The 20,932-nt window shown below is 39.3% G+C and overlaps 1 protein-coding gene across 4 annotated transcripts in view; it reads left to right on the forward strand.

Annotated features, from left to right (window-relative positions):
* Positions 1-20,932, forward strand: part of CAMK2D (calcium/calmodulin dependent protein kinase II delta) — a 305,138-nt gene that overhangs the window by 143,160 nt on the left and 141,046 nt on the right. For all 4 annotated transcript variants that reach the window (XM_075543891.1, XM_075543888.1, XM_075543890.1 and 1 more), the window contains exon 4: positions 8,157-8,211. In XM_075543891.1, coding sequence (XP_075400006.1) covers positions 8,157-8,211 — 55 coding nt within the window. The remainder of the gene's footprint in view (positions 1-8,156; positions 8,212-20,932) is intronic.

Consider the following 20,932-nt stretch of genomic DNA (forward strand, 5'->3'; position numbering starts at 1 on the left):
CTTTCTGCCAGTGACTTCCGTGAGCTTGACTTTCTTTCTTCAGTACCGCTGGTTATATGCTACCTCTTGACATGTTTGAGTGTTGAATTCTTTTAGATAAAGTGACTGTGTCTATTCCTTCCATCTTCCCTTGATGTTTCTTGCATCGTTCAATAGTTTGCCTACAAAATCCTTCAGTATTCAAATGAGAGGCTTGAAGTAAATTATGTGAAATACGTTGTTGTAATTAGGTGCCAGTAAGTCAGTTCTAACTCACAGTGACTGTCTGCACAGTAGACTGAAATACTGCCTGGTCCTGCAGCGCCCTGAGCCCATTGTGTTGCAGCCACTGTGTCCATCCATCTTGCTGAGGACCTTCCTTGTTTATGTAGCCCCTCTTCCTTATCAAGCATGATGTCCTTCTGCAGAGCCTGGCCTCTCCCAGCAACATGTTTAAGATACCCCAGATGAAGGCTGGCCGCCCTTGTCTTTACGGAGCACTCTGTCTGTACGTCTTCCAAGAGAGACGTGTTTATCCTTTTGACCCTCATTTTCTAAAGTAATGTTAAACATTTTGAATGCTCAAAGGATCAGGCCTTTGCTTTTTTCATAGAATCCAGTTAAGCTTATAAGGGGTTAGAGTTTGAAATAAGGAGTCCTAGGGGTGCTTCAGTACTTGAGTAAATTACTGGGGTCAGTCCCTTTCTTTACCTGAGTAAGTCATCATATTACTAATGTCTGTAACTTTCACAGTGATGACTTACAGCTTTTCCTGTCAAAGTGTCTGCTTAAGCTCAACAAGTACAGTGAGATTGACCAAGGCAGCAAGCAGACTCTTCGCTTCCTCTGTGGCTCAAGGTACCCATAAGCAACCACTCAGTGATTGCTTATAATAATAAAAAGACTAGGTTAAAAAAGAAGAACAGAAAAGGAAGTTGACTATAGACTGAAATACACAGAATTGGCCATGTTGAAGCAAAATTGAAAGAGGATAGATTTTTAAAAAATAATGAGCTTGAAATGAGTAATAATTTTTACTAATAAATATAATCTCGTGCAAAAAGCAAATTATAATAATTAGAATGAAACTGAACCATGCAACTGAACAATGCAATTGAAATATACAAGAATATAATAATTATATTTCAGAGAAAAAACATTTCTAGATGTTGCTAATCTTGATAATATACATCTATCTATTAAAATGAAAAGGAAGAGATTCTAATAAACTATCTATTGCTTTCATAATTCAGGGATTTGAGTGGGTCTATTTTTTAGCTCTTATTATTACTTTCTTCTTTCAAAAAACTTAGTTGATCACTTCCTTATATTATTAAAATATCATGCAGTTGATATGACTGGTTGACATACAATCAGCAATCACTAATCAGATCTCCTTTTTCTGCTATCTTCCCAAGTTGAAATTCTCCCAACAATAATAGATAATTGTCCAGATGCTCCTTGCAATAATCTAGCTTTAAAGGACCTAATAGAAGGATATCAAATGTATTCCAGGAAGGCAGGAATGATACTAACCTGACCCTGTAGATTCCATTGATACTGAAACTAATGTAAACTTGTTAATTCATTCTTAACAGAAATGGGGCAGAAATTGGGGAATAAGAAAGAAACCCATTATCAGTAGAGGTGCTATGCTTGACCAACTGTAGTGGTCTGGGATCCATCCAGGACACCTGTGTGCTTTTAGTACAGAAAAGAATAGGAATTCCCACCGTGTTTCATGCAATAATTATATTTTCTTATTGGAAGAATGTTTTATTAATTCAAATTCCTTTTGTGTAAGTAGAAGCAGTGACTTTTTAACAAGCTATAATGTAAGTAGTAAATTTTTAAAGCCATTTTCTTGTCACTACAGGAATACTATCTAAAATAATTTTAATATTTTAATTTCTGATGTAGAAGCTACTTTAATTTTTGAGCATTCAATAGTGAGATATTTGACATTTGGTAATGAGGCTTTTTTGTGATGTATTTTGTTAAAAATACATATCTCTTATGTAACTTTAGGAATTTGTGTGTTCAAATATCTAAAATTAGAACAGAGGATGGCTTCAATTCCGGACTAGTTTGCTTGTTTGTCTTAGTCAGTTAAGTGAGATTCCTAGACTTTTTATGTCCTAATTTTAAAAGTAAAGGAAACCAAAATATAAATTCTGTGGCACTATTGGCTTTAACAAAAATTTAATGAAAAGCATACTTATATAAAGAGACAATTTATAATTGCATACATATGCTTATTTTAATGTACAGTGATTGAAAAATATATTCAGAAGCATATTTCAAAGAAGCAGAATAAAATTTTATGCAAATATACTGAATCTACTGATATATTTTATACCAGAATTTTTAATGCTGTCATTTTATTAACCATATTATTTTGTATCATAGGAAATAGCGAGTAAGATATATGAAGCACATAAATAAGGTTACCTTCAGTTGTCAGAAGTAGTATTAGTTTAATTTTGAAATTGATTTTAGGGTTTCTGAATTTTATACTTCCCAACTTTTTTTCTCTCTGTCTCTCTCTCTAGAAATGACAAGCTTGTCATAAAAGACCCATATGGTAATTGTTAATTTCTCACTCCAGTGTACCATTTGATATTCAAAATGATCACATACTAATATATGTATATTTAACAACTGAACTCAGTATTGGCATCCCTCTTTGGGGGAAGGTTTGGTGCATTGCATGGCCTCCCTTGGCCAGTGCTTGCTCTAGCTGTGAATTATAATTAACTGCTGATGGAATATAAAAAGGATCTGGTGTACAAGCTGCCATTTTTGCAACTCAGTATATGAACCAAAGCCAACTACCTCAATCCTAGCAACATAGCAAAGCAAAAAATGTGAAAATGCCCTCATTTATAGCCATGAATATTGCTCAGAGCTGACAAACAGTGATTGTGAGGATTCAATACAATCTGTTCTCTATGAATTACTTTATTAGTGTTATGATAACATTGGCAGCATTACCCTGCCACATTCAGCTGTAGAGATTTATACTAAGAATTTCATATTTCCTGAGGTTAAACTCAGTTTTACTTTCCTGCTGTACATAATTGCTTATGATGTTGAAATAACTGGGTTTTTAGAACTAAGAACTGAGATAACCAATCACACATTCCAAGTTAAGTTATTTCTTGCTTATATATTGTTGGCTAACAACTCACACTCCAAGCTTCATGGATTAAACAACATGACTCGATTATTTCTCATGCCTCTGTGGGCTGACTGTCGTTCCAGCAGATTGTTGTGCCCCTCTACACGGTGTCGTAGGAGTCACCCAAGCGGCTGTATTCAGCCCTACATCGTGTCAGTGACTGAATGTCCCAGATAACTTCTCATCGCAGTCTTACTCCGTAGGCTCTCTTGTCTTTGAGTCTAACCCAAGCTCTTTGCTGACAGGGCAGGAAGTTTCCGAGAGGAACCGCTCTGGTCTGTCTACAAGAGCTTATTACAGATCCACTTGCATTACACATGCTGACGTCCCACCCCGAACACAAGGTCCTTATGGGCAGCGTGAGTGGGAGGGGCTGCACAAGGAGATGAAGTTTCACAGACATGGCACATTGGTGGCCATGGCTGTGGCAGCTTGCACGAGGTTGAGCTGTAAGGAAGAACAAGAAGCAGTACAATTTGAAGTGAATGATGTATTTATAAATAATATCACAAAGCCTCCAGTCTGATACCTGACTCATTTATTTAGTACTTGCCAGCCATCCTGCCTACATGAACAATTAATCTGAAATAAAATTCTCTCTACATTTATATTTACACATTTATATATCCATTACTGATTTTGCTTCTCTAGAGAATCTAGGACAAGATAAATATTAAAATAAATAGGGAACCTCTAAAATGCTTAAGTGAAATTTATTTTCTTTAATTACATGGACCAAGGCCTTACTTGACTTCTTGATTATGGAGCTAGTTATTAGCTAGAGCTGTAGAGAAATCATACAATAACACACGACCAACAGGAAGGGAAAGTGGTGATCCTGTGACACCTTAAATGAAAATTATTAAATTTTTAATTAGGCCTCCAGTTAACTAATATTTGGTAGTATTTTGACTTTCTTTTCCCTATCTATAATCCAACACAAGGCATTCAAAGTTTTACTATAGGTTGCACAGTTTTATAATGTATGAAAATTAATTTATTCACAAACTGGATTTCACCTTTGAGCAAACTTTAGAAAAGAATTACTGGCAAGCTGTGTTATAACCTGTTTTCTAAAATGTTTTGCTCATTATACTCTTGAAATTTTCTCTTTAAAGTTATCTTAGGAATGACTGCAATTAGGCTAATTGTGCACAGCCATATGGGTGGCGTACGGCCCTCACAGAAAAGCTCCATAGAAAGAACGTGGGGCGAGGAATTTCAACAGGAGACTCACATTCAAGGTTGGCCAGGCAGTCGGTCACACGCTAGCAGCTGTGAGAAGCAGAACTCTGTGGCATTCCTTTGGCGTGAATAGAAATCGGCAATTATTTTTATGAAATGATTACTGCAACCTTTTTTTTTTTCTTACAAAAGTAAACACAATTTTCGCCCATTGACAACTGTTACGAAGAAAAGGAGGATCAATAGGAAGGGCATTTTTGCCCGGCAGAGAAGACTTGAGACCTAGCTGATGGCTCTGACGATGTCTTCTAAAGGATAATAGGAGTCAAAACTTAACAGGAGACAAACCCATCCTCAACGTAATCATCAGCTTGTAGAAAGTCCCTACAAATATTATATGGATTTGTTAACAAGTAGAAATTGTGATGATTCTGTGAACTTCTGAGTTTTTTTGTTTTAAAAGAAGAGCAAAGAGTGGAAGGGAAGCAGGGAGGGATAAGAGGACAGAAGGGCTCATGAGAGAAGGAAAATGTGTGACTCTGTACATAGATACCCACACATCCATACATGCACATCCCGAGTAGGATCCTGTTAGGGGAGCCCGGTGCTGTCATGGTTATGAGTTGGGCTGCAAACTGCAAGGCCTGCCATTGGAAAGCCCCAGCCTGCTCGCAGGACCAAGACAAGGCTTCCTACTCCTATGAAGAGTTCTATGAAGAACTTCTTCCCTACCTGCAGGGTCACTATGAGTTGGTGGCATCAAATTTGTGTGTGTGTGTGTGTGTGTGTGTGTGTGTGTGTGTGTGTGTGTAGGATATTGCCTAAATCCACAGGGATAGTTCTTGCCTGCCCTGTAGGGTCAGTAGTGACTCAACGGCAATGAGTTTGGTATAGGTTTAGGATGCTATTGACTTGTTTCTGCTATCAATTAATATAACAACACAGAATTAATTCACATAGTCAAACGTGAAGTGAGAATCCCGGAACTTATTTTGGAATTGTATATTGCAAAAGGGGTGATCTTGGCTGAATTGATTGTCATTAATCTTTATCACCTGTGCTTGCTGGCAGAATACTTTTGTCCTCCTAGTGCTGACCAAAGCCCTATCATATGGTTAAATCACCAGACGCATGCATTTAAGTAACATTTGACCTGTTCCAAATTAAGTCACTTCCAAATGACGATCATTTACCAGTATGAACAAGCTAATAGTACTTATATGATGACACTTCTATTTCAGATATACTCAGATCTTAGGACTTCTCCAGGCTTATTTGAAATATCTCTGCTCAACTTTTCCACCCTTTCATCTGAACACCTGAGACTGCATCGTCAATGGAAGCTTTAATCCTTTTTTCTTTCCTTTCCCAAACCCAGGTATTCTACTATTACATCATTCCATCACATCAAACAGTGTTGGACAATTGTGACCACAATCCGTTTCAGAACATTGTCTTCCTTCTTGAACTCCTTGTTGTCAAGAACTTCCTTCTTCCCCTACCTCTGCCACCACACCTCCCAGGATCCCTTATTCCACTGCTGTCTCAATCTTAGGTTTTCATCGTGACACAAAGGAAGAAGTGAAAGGTTTCTCCTGCTCACTTTGTGATTTTTTAAAAGACTTTTTAAGTTTGATAGCATAGCCATCCATTTTATTTTCACAGCAGAGATGTCAGTGTATCATGCATTATTTGCTTTAATATATATATATATTTTAAAAAGAACAAGAAGTGTTATTTAAGTAGTCATGTCATTAAGTGTGCTACAGATGCTCAATGTGCTATGTGTGAAACTGTGTCTTTCAAGAAAGCCTCAGCAGAGAATTAGCAGCCGTGACCTGGCTTTCTTTACGGTGCTAAGTGCCTACGAGCAGAAAATACCCCATCAAGCCAAGCGTTTGTTCGTCTTTGGCAGCATTAGCTGAAACCAAAAAAGTAGCAGGAATACTGTTCACACAATTAAAGTTACAAGGCAATTTCTTGTGCACTAATGATTTATTCTAAACTTATATGGAGATGAGAAATTTAATTTAAAATGCCTTTCTACCTAGCACCTGGAATAGTTAAAGCTCCAACATTATTTTGTGAAAATACTATGTACCAGATCTTTTTGAAAGAATCAGAAGACTTACAAGCTGTGATTCCTGTTTGGCAATATTGGTAAGCAAGCAAGAAAAATCAAGATACTAAAGAAAAGAGCAGTATTACTAAGTTAGAAAAAATAAAATGCTAAGTCTGTAATCTCTGAAGAACAAAATGAGAATAAATAAGACAAAAGTGAGGCGGCTGTAGAATGTTTATCTATGAAATCAAGAGCCACGTGGAGTAGAGGGTCTGAGGCTGAAATGCTTGGCCTCACTCGTAGTTGCCTGAATTCTGAAACCCACTACTTGTGTTATTGACAATAGGAAATACACAGTTTACCAGTGGTGATCTAAATGAGGGGTAGGGCCAGTCTTTCTCTGCCTTGAAGAATGTTTTGAAGAACAACTTGGAAATATAATTCACCTTGGGCCAGGGATGCGCTACAGCATGGATGGAACTAGATTGGAAATGAGGGAAATGTTCTTAAATTGCTCAACTTAGAATTTTACAGGTACCACAGACTCACTCCCTAGGTGGGTTTCGTTCAGGTGATGACCTCAAATGGGTTCGAATCCACATTTTCATCACGGCACAGGAAAAGTACCAAAGACAGCTTGTGGGAGAAGTCATTACCCTGTTAGGGTAATTTTTATGACAGCAGTTGTACCCTCTGCTGTGCCATTGAAGGTCAGGAGACCCCTAGTGAATGGGGAATTAGAAAACAAAAGCATCCCTGTCTGCCCCTGAAGAGTTTACTATCTGTGGTGACTGTATGTGGCGGTGGGTGTTTTCGTGAAAATACACAGCAAAGGCATGTGTACGTGGAACGGAAAACATTGTCTTGAGTCTGAAATTCTCCGTGCAGTTCCAACACCCCGAGCATTTTAAACTTGTATTAATCTGGAGAGCTAGTGGGCTATCTTGTTAAAAAGTCTAGCTGTGACATGGTAAGTAGACTTTAGTGTCCAAAGCTAAGCAATAGCATAATCAAAACTGTTTTCACCTATTGGTCCGAGAACAGTCTGTAGGAATGGCTGGAGAGCAGGGAGATTGGACGCAGGCCAACAGACCATGTTGTAGAATCTTGCTGCCTGGCGTCGTGACCAAGGCATGATTGCCAGGGACCTGCCCTAGGGTGGTCGTTCGTCCACGGAATGTACGAAACTGATTCCGAGGAATCGCCAGGACTTGGCCACACCGGATAGACAGATTTTATTTAGTGCTTGCTCTCGCTTATTCAGTCAGCTGCCAATTGAAAGGTTGAAAAGCCAGAGCTACCCAGGAGCCCAGTGAGAGAAAGGCTGGCCATCGGCTTCAGGGACGATGACCTCCGGCCCATCCACTGCCGCAGCCATGCTCTGTAACACGACGTGGGTTACCATGTGGAGAAGTCAATCGGAAAAGATCTTCCAACAACAATGTGCATTATCTTCCTCTTCTGTCAGTACGTGGACACTTCCCAACCCTTCTCTCGAGGGTAAGGTGCTCTTGTCATCGAGATCGTGCCCTTTATCAGAACCGGACTGAAACCTTGAACCTATGTGAACCCAAGCTTTACTGAAAAGCACACTGATTTTTCAGAGGCTGAAGATTTTAAAAAATAACAATAATTCTAACATTTGTAGTTGGAGTCCAGATGCCCTTCAGTGAGTGTTAAAAGGCTGGTTTAGCATGGACTATAGAAATGCAAACGACATAAACCTTTTTCCTCTCTTTTTCCCCTTAGTGCGACTTCATGACAGCATCTCTGAGGAGGGCTTCCATTACTTGGTGTTTGACTTGTAAGTACCCACGTCCTGCTCATTGATTTTTGCAATCTATTTTAAGGCCATTTTGAACTAAATGTAATTTTTCTCACTGAAATAATGAACTTAATAATAGGTTTTTATGTGTATTTAAGTTACATTTAGATTAATTCTTTTTTAAGATGACTGCTTGTCAGTGTTTATTTAAATGTGAAATCAATCTTTATGAATTAAACAGATTATATGATAATTTTCTTTCCCATGATCCAGTGTCATACATAGTTATCAGTTTGACCTTAAGGTTAAAAATAAAAAAGGCTAACCTAAATGGAATTTTCTGTTGGATATGCGTTTGGAACTATGTATAATTTATTCTCTCATGTAAGGAGGAACTAAAGAAAGGTGGTTCCAGGGTTCTCAGCATCCTTAAGCTCTCATGCTCTAGGCAGCTCATTCCTTTTGCCCTTAGACTCACATTGTCGTTGTTAGATGCCCCCGAGTTGGTTCTGCCCCAGAGTGACCGTAGACACAACATAAGGGTATACTTGCCTAGTCCTGCGCCAGGCCCTCGTTTGTTTCTGTGCTTGAGGCCGTTGTTGAATCTGCTGCGTCAATCCATCTCTTGAGAGCCTTCCTCATTTTTCACTGTCCTCTGCATGATGTCCTTCTCCGATGTTTGCAAGACTTTGCCTTACATATTTGGACATGTTATCAGGAGAGACCAGTCCCTGGAGAAGAAATTACATGCAGACATGGAAATGTCCAGTGAAAGACACAGTCTCTTCTTAACAATCAAAAATATGCCCAGTTACCACCCACTTATCGTCATTGATGAGGACTGGGTTGCATGCCCACACTTAGCCAGTCACTAGGAAGAGGAATGGGAACAGGATTGATTGGACAACTCAGCACTTACAAACTCAAGGTCTACCATAAGGATGAAAGAAAAACACTGGTTCCAGTTGAGCCAATTCACAGTGCCTGCTGTGGATTGCAAAGATAAAATGAGACAGTAAATAGAGAAGAAACAGCTTAAGGATCCAACAATAGGGAAGCAATTCTGTACTGATTAAGTGATTTGTCACAGATTATAATAAAGATTACTTTTACACATACCATTTTTTTCCCGTTTAGCACTTTATAGTTAGTGAAGGATGTATAAAAAATGGCAACCCGGGAACGCAGTAAGACTTTCAAATACAGTGGACCATGTCTGTAGCAATAATAGTTATTTATATTATTAATGTCTCTGAACCAAAATAAAGAGATTTCTGAGAGTAAAAGTTCTATAGACCAGCTGTAAACCCGACTACCTGCCATTGAATTGATGCTGATTCAAGGTGGCAGAATATGGTAGAATAGTACACCCCTGTGGGTTTTCCAAGGCTGTCAATCTTGACAGCAGTACAAAGACTTAACTGGTAATTTTGAACTGCTGACCTTGCAGTTAGCAGCCCATTATGCCAACAGGGCTCCTTCAGTTAAAAATCTACTTCTTGTTTCAAGCAATTGAACCTCTGCAATTAGAAGAGTTCAGACTCTTTGCAATATTCAAAATTTAAGAGGAATATTGCCAACAGTTCTCTTCTAATAAGTGAGATTAATAAACTAGTTAAGCACAATTTTAAAGAGCATGGTTAGCTTTAGAGACAAGCAGAAAACAATAGTTAGAAGTATAGGTGACTGAAAGAGAGGTCATAATAGATGTAGATGGATAATTTCTCCAAATTACTCTAGTGGTAGTCTGCAGAGAGGAAAGTGAGTAGTTTTAGAACACGGTGCATCTCCAACATAGATTTTAGAAGCATGATCTAAAGATGCCAGTGAAATATTCACATGGGAAAATTGTAAGAGACTTTGCCAGTCAATTGCAATACGAAATAACTACTTGAATCCCTCCAGACGGTCTGTTCTGTGTGTTCATCCTCTGATGGTGGCTTTGGCAGTGTGGGGACGTGTGCATACTTTCTATGCAATGTCAGCTATTCAGAACCTAATGGCAAGTTCTATTTTTATATGTGCATTGAATAATCTCCTAATGGAATACTTCATATTTTCTTTTAAAAAAATAAATAGAAAGCAGAAGAGGCCACGAGTTGTATATAAAAAAGTATCCGACAATTTTACATTTATTTTTTAAATCCAAATATCTATGAACTATTTTTAAACACAGGGTATTAGTGGTTATTTTTACCAGTGGATTCAAGAGTCAGTGGAAGGGCCTGCAAGAAAGAAAAAAAAAAACACTTTTACAGCAAATAATAAACGGCACCAATTTTTTGATATCATCCTTCATGATTTTGTACCTAGCAGGATTTTTAGGTATGACCCAGCAGTTCTGGGAGGCAAGAGGGGCTACATTTGCAGAAATGTTGGTTTATCTAAAATCCACAGGAGTACAGGAAAGTGAAGCTACAGAGGAAGAATGAAAATCACCAGTGGAGACATCTATAGGCAGAGATCTTGATCTTAAACTGATAAAGTAGATGAGCTTAAGCTAATGAGAAATGATTTGCTATAAGTCATGTGAATATAAATGTTTCAGGAATTTGTGAATCGGAGAGGAATCATATGCATATTGCATTAATACATATTAAAAAGTACAAAATTTCACAGCTCTCCCTAAGCCTTACATACAAAACATTTGGGTTGGATTTTTCATATCATTAGGGAGCTATTATAAAGAGTGTTAACTGAGAATGAAAGGAAATTCTCTCTCTCTCTCTCTCTCTCTCTCTCTCTCTCTCTCTCTCTCTCTCTCTCTCTCTCTCTCTCTCTTTCTCTCTCAAGTTTCAGACTCCAAGCTTTGTTACTGTGTTATAATAGAGGATAACTGCCCTGTTGACTTTTCCAAACTCTTAATCCTTATGAGGACAGATGCCCAGGTCTTTTCTCCCGCAGAAACACTGATGTGTTACTGACCTTCCTCAAGCAGCCCAGAGTAGCCATGGTGTCAGGAGGGCTCCTGGCCTCCAAGATGCTGTTGAAAAGTGCGTCTGACTCACAGTGAGCCAGTGTTTGTCAGCGTGAAACCCTGCCCAGGCCCGTGCCATCCACAAAACTCTTCTTGGTTACTAGGGTTAAACAGTTAGCATTTGCTTTTCTCTGGGTCTTATTTTCTTCCTATAAAATGAGGTCGGAGGATTAAAAATTTGATAGGCTTCTACCAAGTCACTTTTGTCTTTTATGAGCACACGATGATTTTCTGTCCACTAATTTTTTTTCTAGTAGAACTGAGATTAAAAAAATAGAATCTAAAGTCTTAGAGAAAAATTTGATGATTATATACTTTTTTAAATGTAAATTTTTTCCCTAATGAAAATGACATCTTAGTAAATGAAGTATCCCTTTTTTTAAAAATTTGTTTGTGCTTTTGTCTGAAGTTAAGAAATTCTATTGTTGGATGTGTATTGGATGGAAAACAAGGTTTTCCAACTTGTATTAGGACAAAAGCAATGCTGCTCAATATTTTAAACTGAATGTCCCACTTTCATAGATTCAGAAAGGAAAACTTTGAGAGAATCAAATGTGCTGTCCTCTCTCACACCATTTTGTGATATTTATACTGGATTACATGTTGGGCTGCTAACCATAAGGTCAGCAGTTTGAAACCACCAGCTGCTCCATGGGAGAAAGATGAGGCTTTCTACTCCTGCAAAGAGTTAGTCTTGGAAACGTTCAAGGGCAGTTCTGCACTGTCCTTCAGGGTCATTTTGAGTAGGGATCAACTTTATGGTAGTAAGTTTGGCTTGTTTTATTTTATAATAGCCATACCACTTGGTCAACTTGCATGTTCTATAGTTATAATTAGGGAAACACAAGTGTTTTCCATTTCTTCATCTTAAAAATCACAATCTTAAAATTAAAAATCACTGTTTGAACTACACCCCCTGGGACTACAGAACCGATGTGTCATTGGTAGTATTGGTAACTGTGAATCAGTCAGACAAGATCCTTTTTTGAAAAATGTTTTATTTCAAAAGAGGAATTCAGTGACTTCAAAATATCCTTGCTTTAGTCCTGATACGGTCAATGCCGTAAGAGTTACTCAGAGTTACTCAGGAGTTGGGGAGAGTTAGCCCACAGCCATTTAATCAAGCATCCCAGGAAACAGTGGGAAGAACTGAAGATGGACAGACAGAATTATGTCCCTGGAATGGTCCCTTCATTTGGCAAATATGCATTTCATATAGACACCGGAAGGAAGCTGATTGAAAGGAAGAATGGCTGTTTGTGGCTTTTAAAAAGCTAAGTGCAATCTCCTACTTATTTTGCGCATGACACATGTCCACTTAACTAGAATATTTGGTTGCATAACCAACACATCAGCAATATTTACAAAAAACATGAAAATATGATGTATAAAATTTCACAGCGTGTGTGAAAACATCTGATGTATGAACCTTGGCCTCATGGTCATGCCTGTGGTGTATTGTTTCATAGAATTCTTCTCTTCTCCTGATAGCAGGTTCTTACATTTGACATATACAAACATATTGTCATGTGTGTATAAATGAATACATATATATAAATTATATACACAAACACGCACGTGCGCACACACTCATAAGCCTTGGTGGCGTAGGGGTTATGCATTAAGCTGCTAACTGAAAAGTCAGTAGCTCAAAACCACCAGTCACACCACAGAAGAATGATGGGGCGTTCAACTCCATAAAGTGTTAACAGTCTTGAAAACTCGCAGGGACAGTTCTACCCTGTCTCGTAGGGTCACTATGAGTTCTCATTGACTTGAAGGTAGTGATATATATACATATATGTTATTTATTTTACTACAATAAAATTTGTTTAGTGTATAATATTATGGAATATTATCTAAAGGGTTTCCAAGTCCGTGAGTCTTTCTGGGAGCAGATACAATCAACTTTCCCCATAGGAGCAGCGGGTGTGCTTGAACCACTGACCTAAAGCTAACCTCCGGTGTGTACCCCACAGCACTCTCAGGGCTTGCTCTCTCTGATCTGTACACATCCAACGCCACTGCCGTAGAGTCGATTCCTAATCCCCCTGTGGAACTGCTCCTTAACGTTTGTGAGATTGGAAATCTTTGTGGGCGCATACAGCCTCATCTTGTATGAAGTGACAAGGATAAGTAAGCATACAGAAACTGGAGTCCGCTGGTGGTAACGAGGTTACCAGAGATGGGGTTGTGGGGAGGAATTGGAAGAGAATGCATTCTTTAGATAGTAGACATGCATTAGATTTAGCGATGGGAAAGGTAACTGAATAAGTATACACAGCTCCATGAAGGTAAACAATGTCACTAAAAAGTACACAAGAAAATGACCTGTTGGTAATTTCTGCGTGCAAAAATGCCACGGAGTCCACAGCTGACTTCCTCTGGCTCTATCGAAGAAGGAGGATTCTACTCCACTGGTTTGCCAGAAGGCAGATGTCAGACCTGCCTCCACCTTCCACCGTCTTTTCCTTATGCTGACACAGCCATTCTGCCCACGATGCTTGACTTTTATGATGGGTTCGATAATTTGTTCAGTGTCCACCAGCACTAACAGATAATACTCTTAATTATGGGGGTTGACCTGGGAAGCTACGAGGTCACCACAGCCAGGTTTAGAAGCTGGTCAGGATACGGTCATTGGTCTACAGCCGCAACTCTTCTCAGCCAGCAACCAAGTCTAGTCCTCACTGCTCAGCCACACAGTCCCTGACTTCTGGCTCCTGGAGCCAGGGAAGCCAGCTGGCGTCTCCGCCTCACTGACTCAGGGCTGCCCCTCTGTTCTTTCGCAGGGTCTCCTTGCCTGGAGTCCGCTCTCAGCCTGGCTCCTTTGCTCTGTCCCATGGTGCCTCTGGTCTCGCCGCCACTTCAGGCAGATCTCCCAGGCGCCCCACTCTGGAGGCTCACCTTCCTTGATGGCCGTGGGATTTCTCCCCCTCCGGCTTTCCAAGATGGCCCTTTTACAGAGAGGAACGGTTTTGATGAAGGCGTGGTTTCCTCCTTTCAGTAGACCCTCTCCCCAGTCAGACAAAGAGTGGTCACTTGGTTCAAATCCTCTAGTAAGGTGGAGACTCAGAAAACTTCCCACCTTATCCTGTCTATTCACATAACCGACAACTCCTCCCGAAAGGCATTATAACCACAGGCAGAGAGGCTAGAATTTACTATAGATCACATAAGGGATGTGGCTAGAAGGCCATATTAATTGACTACATCTGTGTCATTGTGACATAATATTGAAAAAAACAGCATAAACATTAAAGAAAAAATATATGTACACATATAAGCCTATTCACATACATATGTGAACAGTTGCTGTTGAGTTGATTCCAACTCACAGAGTCTGTAGGACAAAGTACACCTTCCCTGTAAGACTTCCAAAGGCCCAATCTTTACAGAAGTAGACTTTAAAGAAATCACCTGTGTGAAGCCAAATGTTCCACAATTATTTATACTAAAGATGAGATCATAAGGAGGCAAGGATAAGTGGAAATGGAGGCTCTCGAATGGAAATGACAAGAATGTTCACACATTTTGAAATCGTAACCAATGGCACTGAATAACTTTAAAAGGTTAATAAATTATTAATGTAATTTAATGATTAAATTAATTATTAAATATTTTTTAAATAGCGTAACATAAAAAATCATTTTAAAAACCCTAGATAGTTTGGAATTGAAATGACAAATACGACATAGTCATTTGTTAGATCAGAAATCAAGACTAGACATTAAACATTTTTAATGTTTTAAGATATTTAGGATTTTAACTTATGCATTCCTCATGCATTAAAGGGAAAGAAAACTGATAGTCATTTTGTTCTTTCTCAGAAAACATCTAATTTTTTTTTAAATCACAGTCTGTTGTGAGTTGATGGCCAGACTCATTAACGAGATTTACTGCCTCTTTAGTTCAGCCAGATATTGAAAGCACAATTTCCTCAGAACGTTAGTTAAATGTAAAATTGTGAGTGTTGTAACATGTAAAATTGTGTGTGCTGGTTTCTTAAGCCTTTTAACTCCTGGCTCGGGGAGTTCTTGGAGAGGGTGGAATTGCCAGCTTAGCTATTAATTGCTACTGTAGTGACAGCCCGTGTCTGTGGACTGTCAGTGACACACTGCTGTGTAAGAGAATCTGGAAAAGGTACACAGTTGAAAAAAACGTTGGACTAAGTTTAGCAGGCGGCTTCCTCAGTATGTGATGGTATTTTCTGCTATGCTGTTATCCATTACATCTCCCGGGCTGGACTGTGCAGGCAAGAAGCCCAACCTGCAGTTGATCCCTGCTTGCTTTTCACTTGCTACTTGAGACAGCCAAACTGGCCAGCCTTGATACTGTTGACATTGTCGACAGAGAGATTTGCTGTTAGAGAGCATTAATCAATGGATGTTAATTACCTGCTTGGCTTCTTAGTGCTGCTAGAGCAGAAATGCTGCAGGTGGCTTCAGGGATGAGCGAGAGCACCCGAAATTCATTTAGGGTACCAGACCTGAGACGATGGCTACGTGAGCATCTGAGGTCAAAACTCCATTTTCAAGCAGAGGTCACTCTGCCGCCAGAATGCACCCTGCCACGGTGGCAACTGCACACAGTTTAGAGAAGAATGCGATCCTGTGAGTGTTGGGGATTTTGTTTTGTTTTGTTGTAATTTAGGTGAAAATTAACTGAGCAAAATGACTTTCCATTCAACCATCCATATACATTTTGTTTCATGACATTGCTTACAGTGCCCGAGGGTTTTACTTTGTAAAGAAAACGGCCCGTAACAGAATAGATGCTCTCTCAAGATGAACTTAGAATTGTGCATATCTTCTGCGTCATCACACAGGATGTGTGTCATGATTGTCTTGCGTTCAGATGTACCTAATTTTTTAACCATTTCCTACATGTCAGCCAGTCCCTGCATTTTTACTGAACTTCTTTGTACTTTCTTATACAACGTCCCTAAACTGCCTCCTCCTCAGATCACTTGGTTCAGAATACTCCAGATTTTGTGATCTCCAATTTGTAAATTGCCTTCCCTCTTCCTGAAAGCACTTTACTTTTCATTTCAACCAGATTCTGCCATTTTTGTGTGGCAGCAGTGAACAGAGATTTATTTCTCAGAGTTTGAGAGGCTGGAAGTCTAAATTCAGGACACTGGCTCTTTCTCTCTTGTCTTGTGTGAAAGGCCTTTCTCTCTGTTTCTGCTTCTGGGTCTTTGGCATCTATCTCGTTCCATTTGTCTTTGTCTGCTTTTGCCTCTGTGTCTAATCTGCTCTTTTTATTTCTCAAAAAAATATTAAGTTTAAGACATACCATTCACTCATCAAAAGACCCATTGCAGTAGGTACATCGGCTGCAAAAGACCTCTCTAAAGTATTGAACAGCAAGGCTGTTACTTTGAGGACTAAAGAAACCTCACCCAAGCCATGGTGGCTTCAATCACCTCATATGCTTGTGAATGTTGAGTTGGGCATTGAATGGGGAAGACCGTCGAAGAGTGGATGCTTTGCGCTGTGGTGCTGGAGAAGAATGTTGGGAATACCGTGGACTGGAAAAGGACAACTGATCTGTCTTGGAAGAAATAGGGACAGAATGAGGCAAGGATGGTGAGACTTCGTCTTACATACTTTGCACATGTTCTCGGGAGAGACCAGTCACTAGAGTAGGATGCCATGCTCGGTAGAGGGACAGTGAAAAAGAGGCAGGCCCTCAAGGAGCTGGCTTGACATCTCCCGTGGCTGCATCCATGGGCTTCAAACCTAAGAACAATTGGGAGGATGGCCTGGCCTGGGCAGTGTTGAGTTCTATTTGTGCGTAGGCTCACTATTGGTCAGAGATGACTAGATAGCACTCAACAGCAATGCTTATATGGCCTCATTAATATAGCAAAGAAAACAACATAATTTGTCTTTGAAAAAAAAATCATGGAATGCTGGAAGTAATAGATAAATTGAATTTTTCCATGAACTTTTTCAAGTACGCTTGTATTTCCAAATAGTACTATATCCACAGGTATAGACGTTAAACCCCCAGCACATATTTGGGGGGCATACAATTCAGTCCATGTTGTTGTTGTTAGGTGCTGTTGCATTGGCTCTGATCATAGCCACGCTGTGTACGACATAACAAGACATTACCTGGTCCTGTGCCATCCTCACAATTGTTATGTTTGAACCCATTGTTGCAGCCACTATGTTAATCCGTCTCATTGAAGGATCCTTTCCGCCTTGCCGAGGATGATGTCTCTCCTTACAACAGATCCTGAGGGTATGAGACAAAGCCTTGCCATCCTGGCCTCTAAGCGGCTGTCGTTCTTCCAAGACATACCTGGTAGCTTCAGTATTCTTCAAGAGCACCATAGTTCAAATGCATCGATTTTCTTTTTTTTTTTTAATATATTTTATTGGGGCTTCTGACAGCTCTTATCACAATCCATACATAAATCCATTGTATCAAACACATCTGTACATTTCTTGTCATCATCTTTTTCAAAGCCTTCTCTTTCTGTTTGAGCCCTTGGTATCAGCTCCACATTTTTTTTCCCTCCCTCCACTTGCCCTGCCCCATGTCTCCTTGATAATTTATAAGTTATTCTCTCTTTGTTTTTTTCATGTCTTATACCACTGCTGTCTCCTTCCACCCACTTTTCTGCTGTTGCATCAATTTTTCTTTGGTCTTTCTTATTCAATGTCCAACTTTCACATGCAGATGAGGCAATTGAAAATACCATGGCTTGCAGGAGGCATATCTTATTCCTCAAAATAACCTCCTTGGTTTCCAGCACTTTAGAGAAGTCTTGTGCAGCAGATTTGCATAACGTGCAGTGCATTGGTTGAGCTCTCGATTGCTGCGTCCACGAGAGTTGATTATGAATACAAGTAAGAAGAAATCCTTGACAGTGTCCTTTCCCCTGCCTGCCATGATGTCACCTGTTGGTCCTGTTGTGAAGATTTTAATTTTCTTTGTATTGACTTGTAATCTATACTGAAGGCTGTGGTCTTTGATCCTCATCAGCAAGTACTTCAAGCCTTTTCCTCTTTTGTAGTCTGTTCTTAGTCTGGAAACTCTACTGGATCCTGTTCACTTTGGGTGATCATGCTGATACTTGAAATACCAGTGGAATAGTTTCCAGTATCACTGAACACATAGCCTTCACTGTAAGACAGACTGGCGGGCAGTTGTGGAATTCAATCCATAGCAAGTACCAGTGATAAGACCACACGTTTTGCTGAGTTTTTTTAAGAAAACTTTTTTTTAAATTGTAATTAGGTGAAGGCTTAGAGAGCAAATCAGTTTCCCACTCAACAATTCATACATGGTTTGTTTCAGGTCATTTTTTGCAGTCCAGGGTAGCATCCCTCATCATACTTTCTCCTTATGCTTACCACTTCCCTCCATCCTACTTTTGTAACCTTCCTGTCTTCTGAACTTTTCCCTTGAGAAAATTTTGCCCTTTTGATCTCAACTGGTTAATTATCTTTTGGAGTGTGTACTTCCCTCTTGTTATCGGTCACCTTACATGGACCTGTTACTGTTTGGCTGAAAATTGAACCTCAGAGGTGAGCTCAGTTGCAGGCCTGAAGGGTTGCTAAGGAACCCCAGTCTGTCAGACCAGTAAGCTTCCTTTATGTTTCTGAGTTTTGTTCACATTTTATCCTGTAGCAGTTAAGGTCTTCTCCTGATCTTTTTCAGCACAGTTGGTAGTAGTAGCCAGACACCATCTAGCTATTCTTGTCTCCGTGGCATAGCGGCCAAGGTTCACTCGGTTCATTGGACTAATTATTTCCACAAAACAGATTTTCCTTGCTTCTGATTGGGAACAACTTTAGATGTTCGCTCACAGACTCTTAAGACCTCAGTCAATAATCGGCAAAGTAGAATGTAGAACATTTCCTTTTGAACTACGTTGTGCTATTTGACCGTGGTGTAACCTGTACCCTCAGAAACTCATGTACTAAAGGTGTTTCCTTAGAGCTAATATGTTTTCATGTCATTTTCTCTTGCGCGGTGTACTATTTGCACGAAGATATTTGAAGCAGAAGTAAATACATATTTTGAAGTGTGTTCTGTCAAGCACACACACATTGTGTATTCATGAGTATAGTCCTATTCTCTTTGCCACAGTTGTTCAATTCAAAAATATTAAAAATGGTGAATATGATATAGTTTCTGGGAGGAACTCATAGCCTAGCAAGGAAGAAAGATAGTAGTTTCTGCTGAGAGCTAAACCAGCGTGAACTCATTGGGAAGGCGATGCTGTCTAGTGGGAGCAGAGATGAGCACATGGAGCAGATGTCCACACTGAGGATTTTGAAGCATCAGTTAAATTTACCTAGTCATACATTCTAACTCCTTTCTGCAATGCCAAGAGGAGCGACATGTGACAAATGCCCAAAGAGAGAGACTGGTATGTTCTGGAAATTGGTAATCAGTGTGGATGGACCCTAAGTTTGAGGAGAGAAGGGGACAACTGTGAATCCTAAGACTGAAGTCAGGTCTCAGTCTGTGGACGAACACTTGATCCTGACTTTTAAATAAGCGAGCAAAGTAGAAGAGGCTTCATGAGGTACGTGTTTAGAAAGATCACTTTAGTTACAAATTGGGGAGCATCCTGAAGGACTGCTGAGAGATGCCATTTTCCCAGGCTAACAGTGTGTGTGGGGGGGGAGGGGAGGGTGGTGCTTTGACAGCAAGTAAAGGATAAAAGCCATGGGACATGATGACAACTTGGATCTGCGATTCCTTGTTGAAGCCTTCAGTCTTTTACAACAATCCATTTCTAAAATTACTACAATAATCTGATTAAAGGAACAAATAGTTCCTCTCTCCAAGGCTAACTGATAATTATGTAATTGAGAACCATGAAACAATGACATTTTGTGGATAGACCTTCACTGAACTCCGAAGTAGGTACCAGTTCAACGTTTCAGAAATTTGACTATGTGAATAAATTTAGTCAGAAAGATAAGGAGAGGAGAGTAAAGTAGGGAAAGTATGTGACAGTTCACAGACCAAAGCATACTGTGAGAAGATACTCTCCCTTACAAAGGATTTGCACAGTATTATATTAAACCATAGTAGTCTCTCATTAAATATCTGTCAAGTATATAACTTGAATCTTTTTGACATTTAAATAAATCAGAAAATGTAGCAGCTGTCACGGACGCGGCAGCAGCTCCAATGGCACATGGCCATTCTTGATGTATGTCAATATTTGAAATCATGCATATTAATATTGATAGATGCATACCATGTTTTAGGGGCTAAGGTAAATGAGTTATTCTTTAATGGTAATCTGGATAAGATTTGTGAAAATTATTGGTTTGCTCCTTAATTCAACTTTTAAAAGTTGAACTGAAATATTTAACACATTATAAATGACCAATGCTAAGTAAATGATATTTTTGGCGGCTATCATTTCATTATGAATCTTAATTTAAATATTAGTCTCTCCTTTTTATGCTTGTGCGTCTGCTGTCTGTTCTTTAACACACCTGTTTAGCCACCAGTATCTCTAGCCACCAAGCAAGTCATGTGAGTGTGTGTAACTGCTATGTATGTGTTTAGCAGGTGGTGTGTAGCCAAAGTATGTTCATTTTCAGCACACAAGAATAATTACAAGTGGCATGTTTGTTTTGACTTGAGTAATATTTCAGAGTAATAACATACCAGATTTTTTCCTTTTTTGGTTTTTATAAGCTTTGAAATTCAAATCAGTAAGCGGGCATTAATCAGGATTTTTACTGAATTCTCTATAATAACAATTTATGATTCATTTTTCTTTGTGTTTTAGGGCAG

Source organism: Tenrec ecaudatus, chromosome 3 (assembly GCF_050624435.1).
Source record: "Tenrec ecaudatus isolate mTenEca1 chromosome 3, mTenEca1.hap1, whole genome shotgun sequence".
NCBI classification, from domain to species: domain Eukaryota; kingdom Metazoa; phylum Chordata; class Mammalia; order Afrosoricida; family Tenrecidae; genus Tenrec; species Tenrec ecaudatus.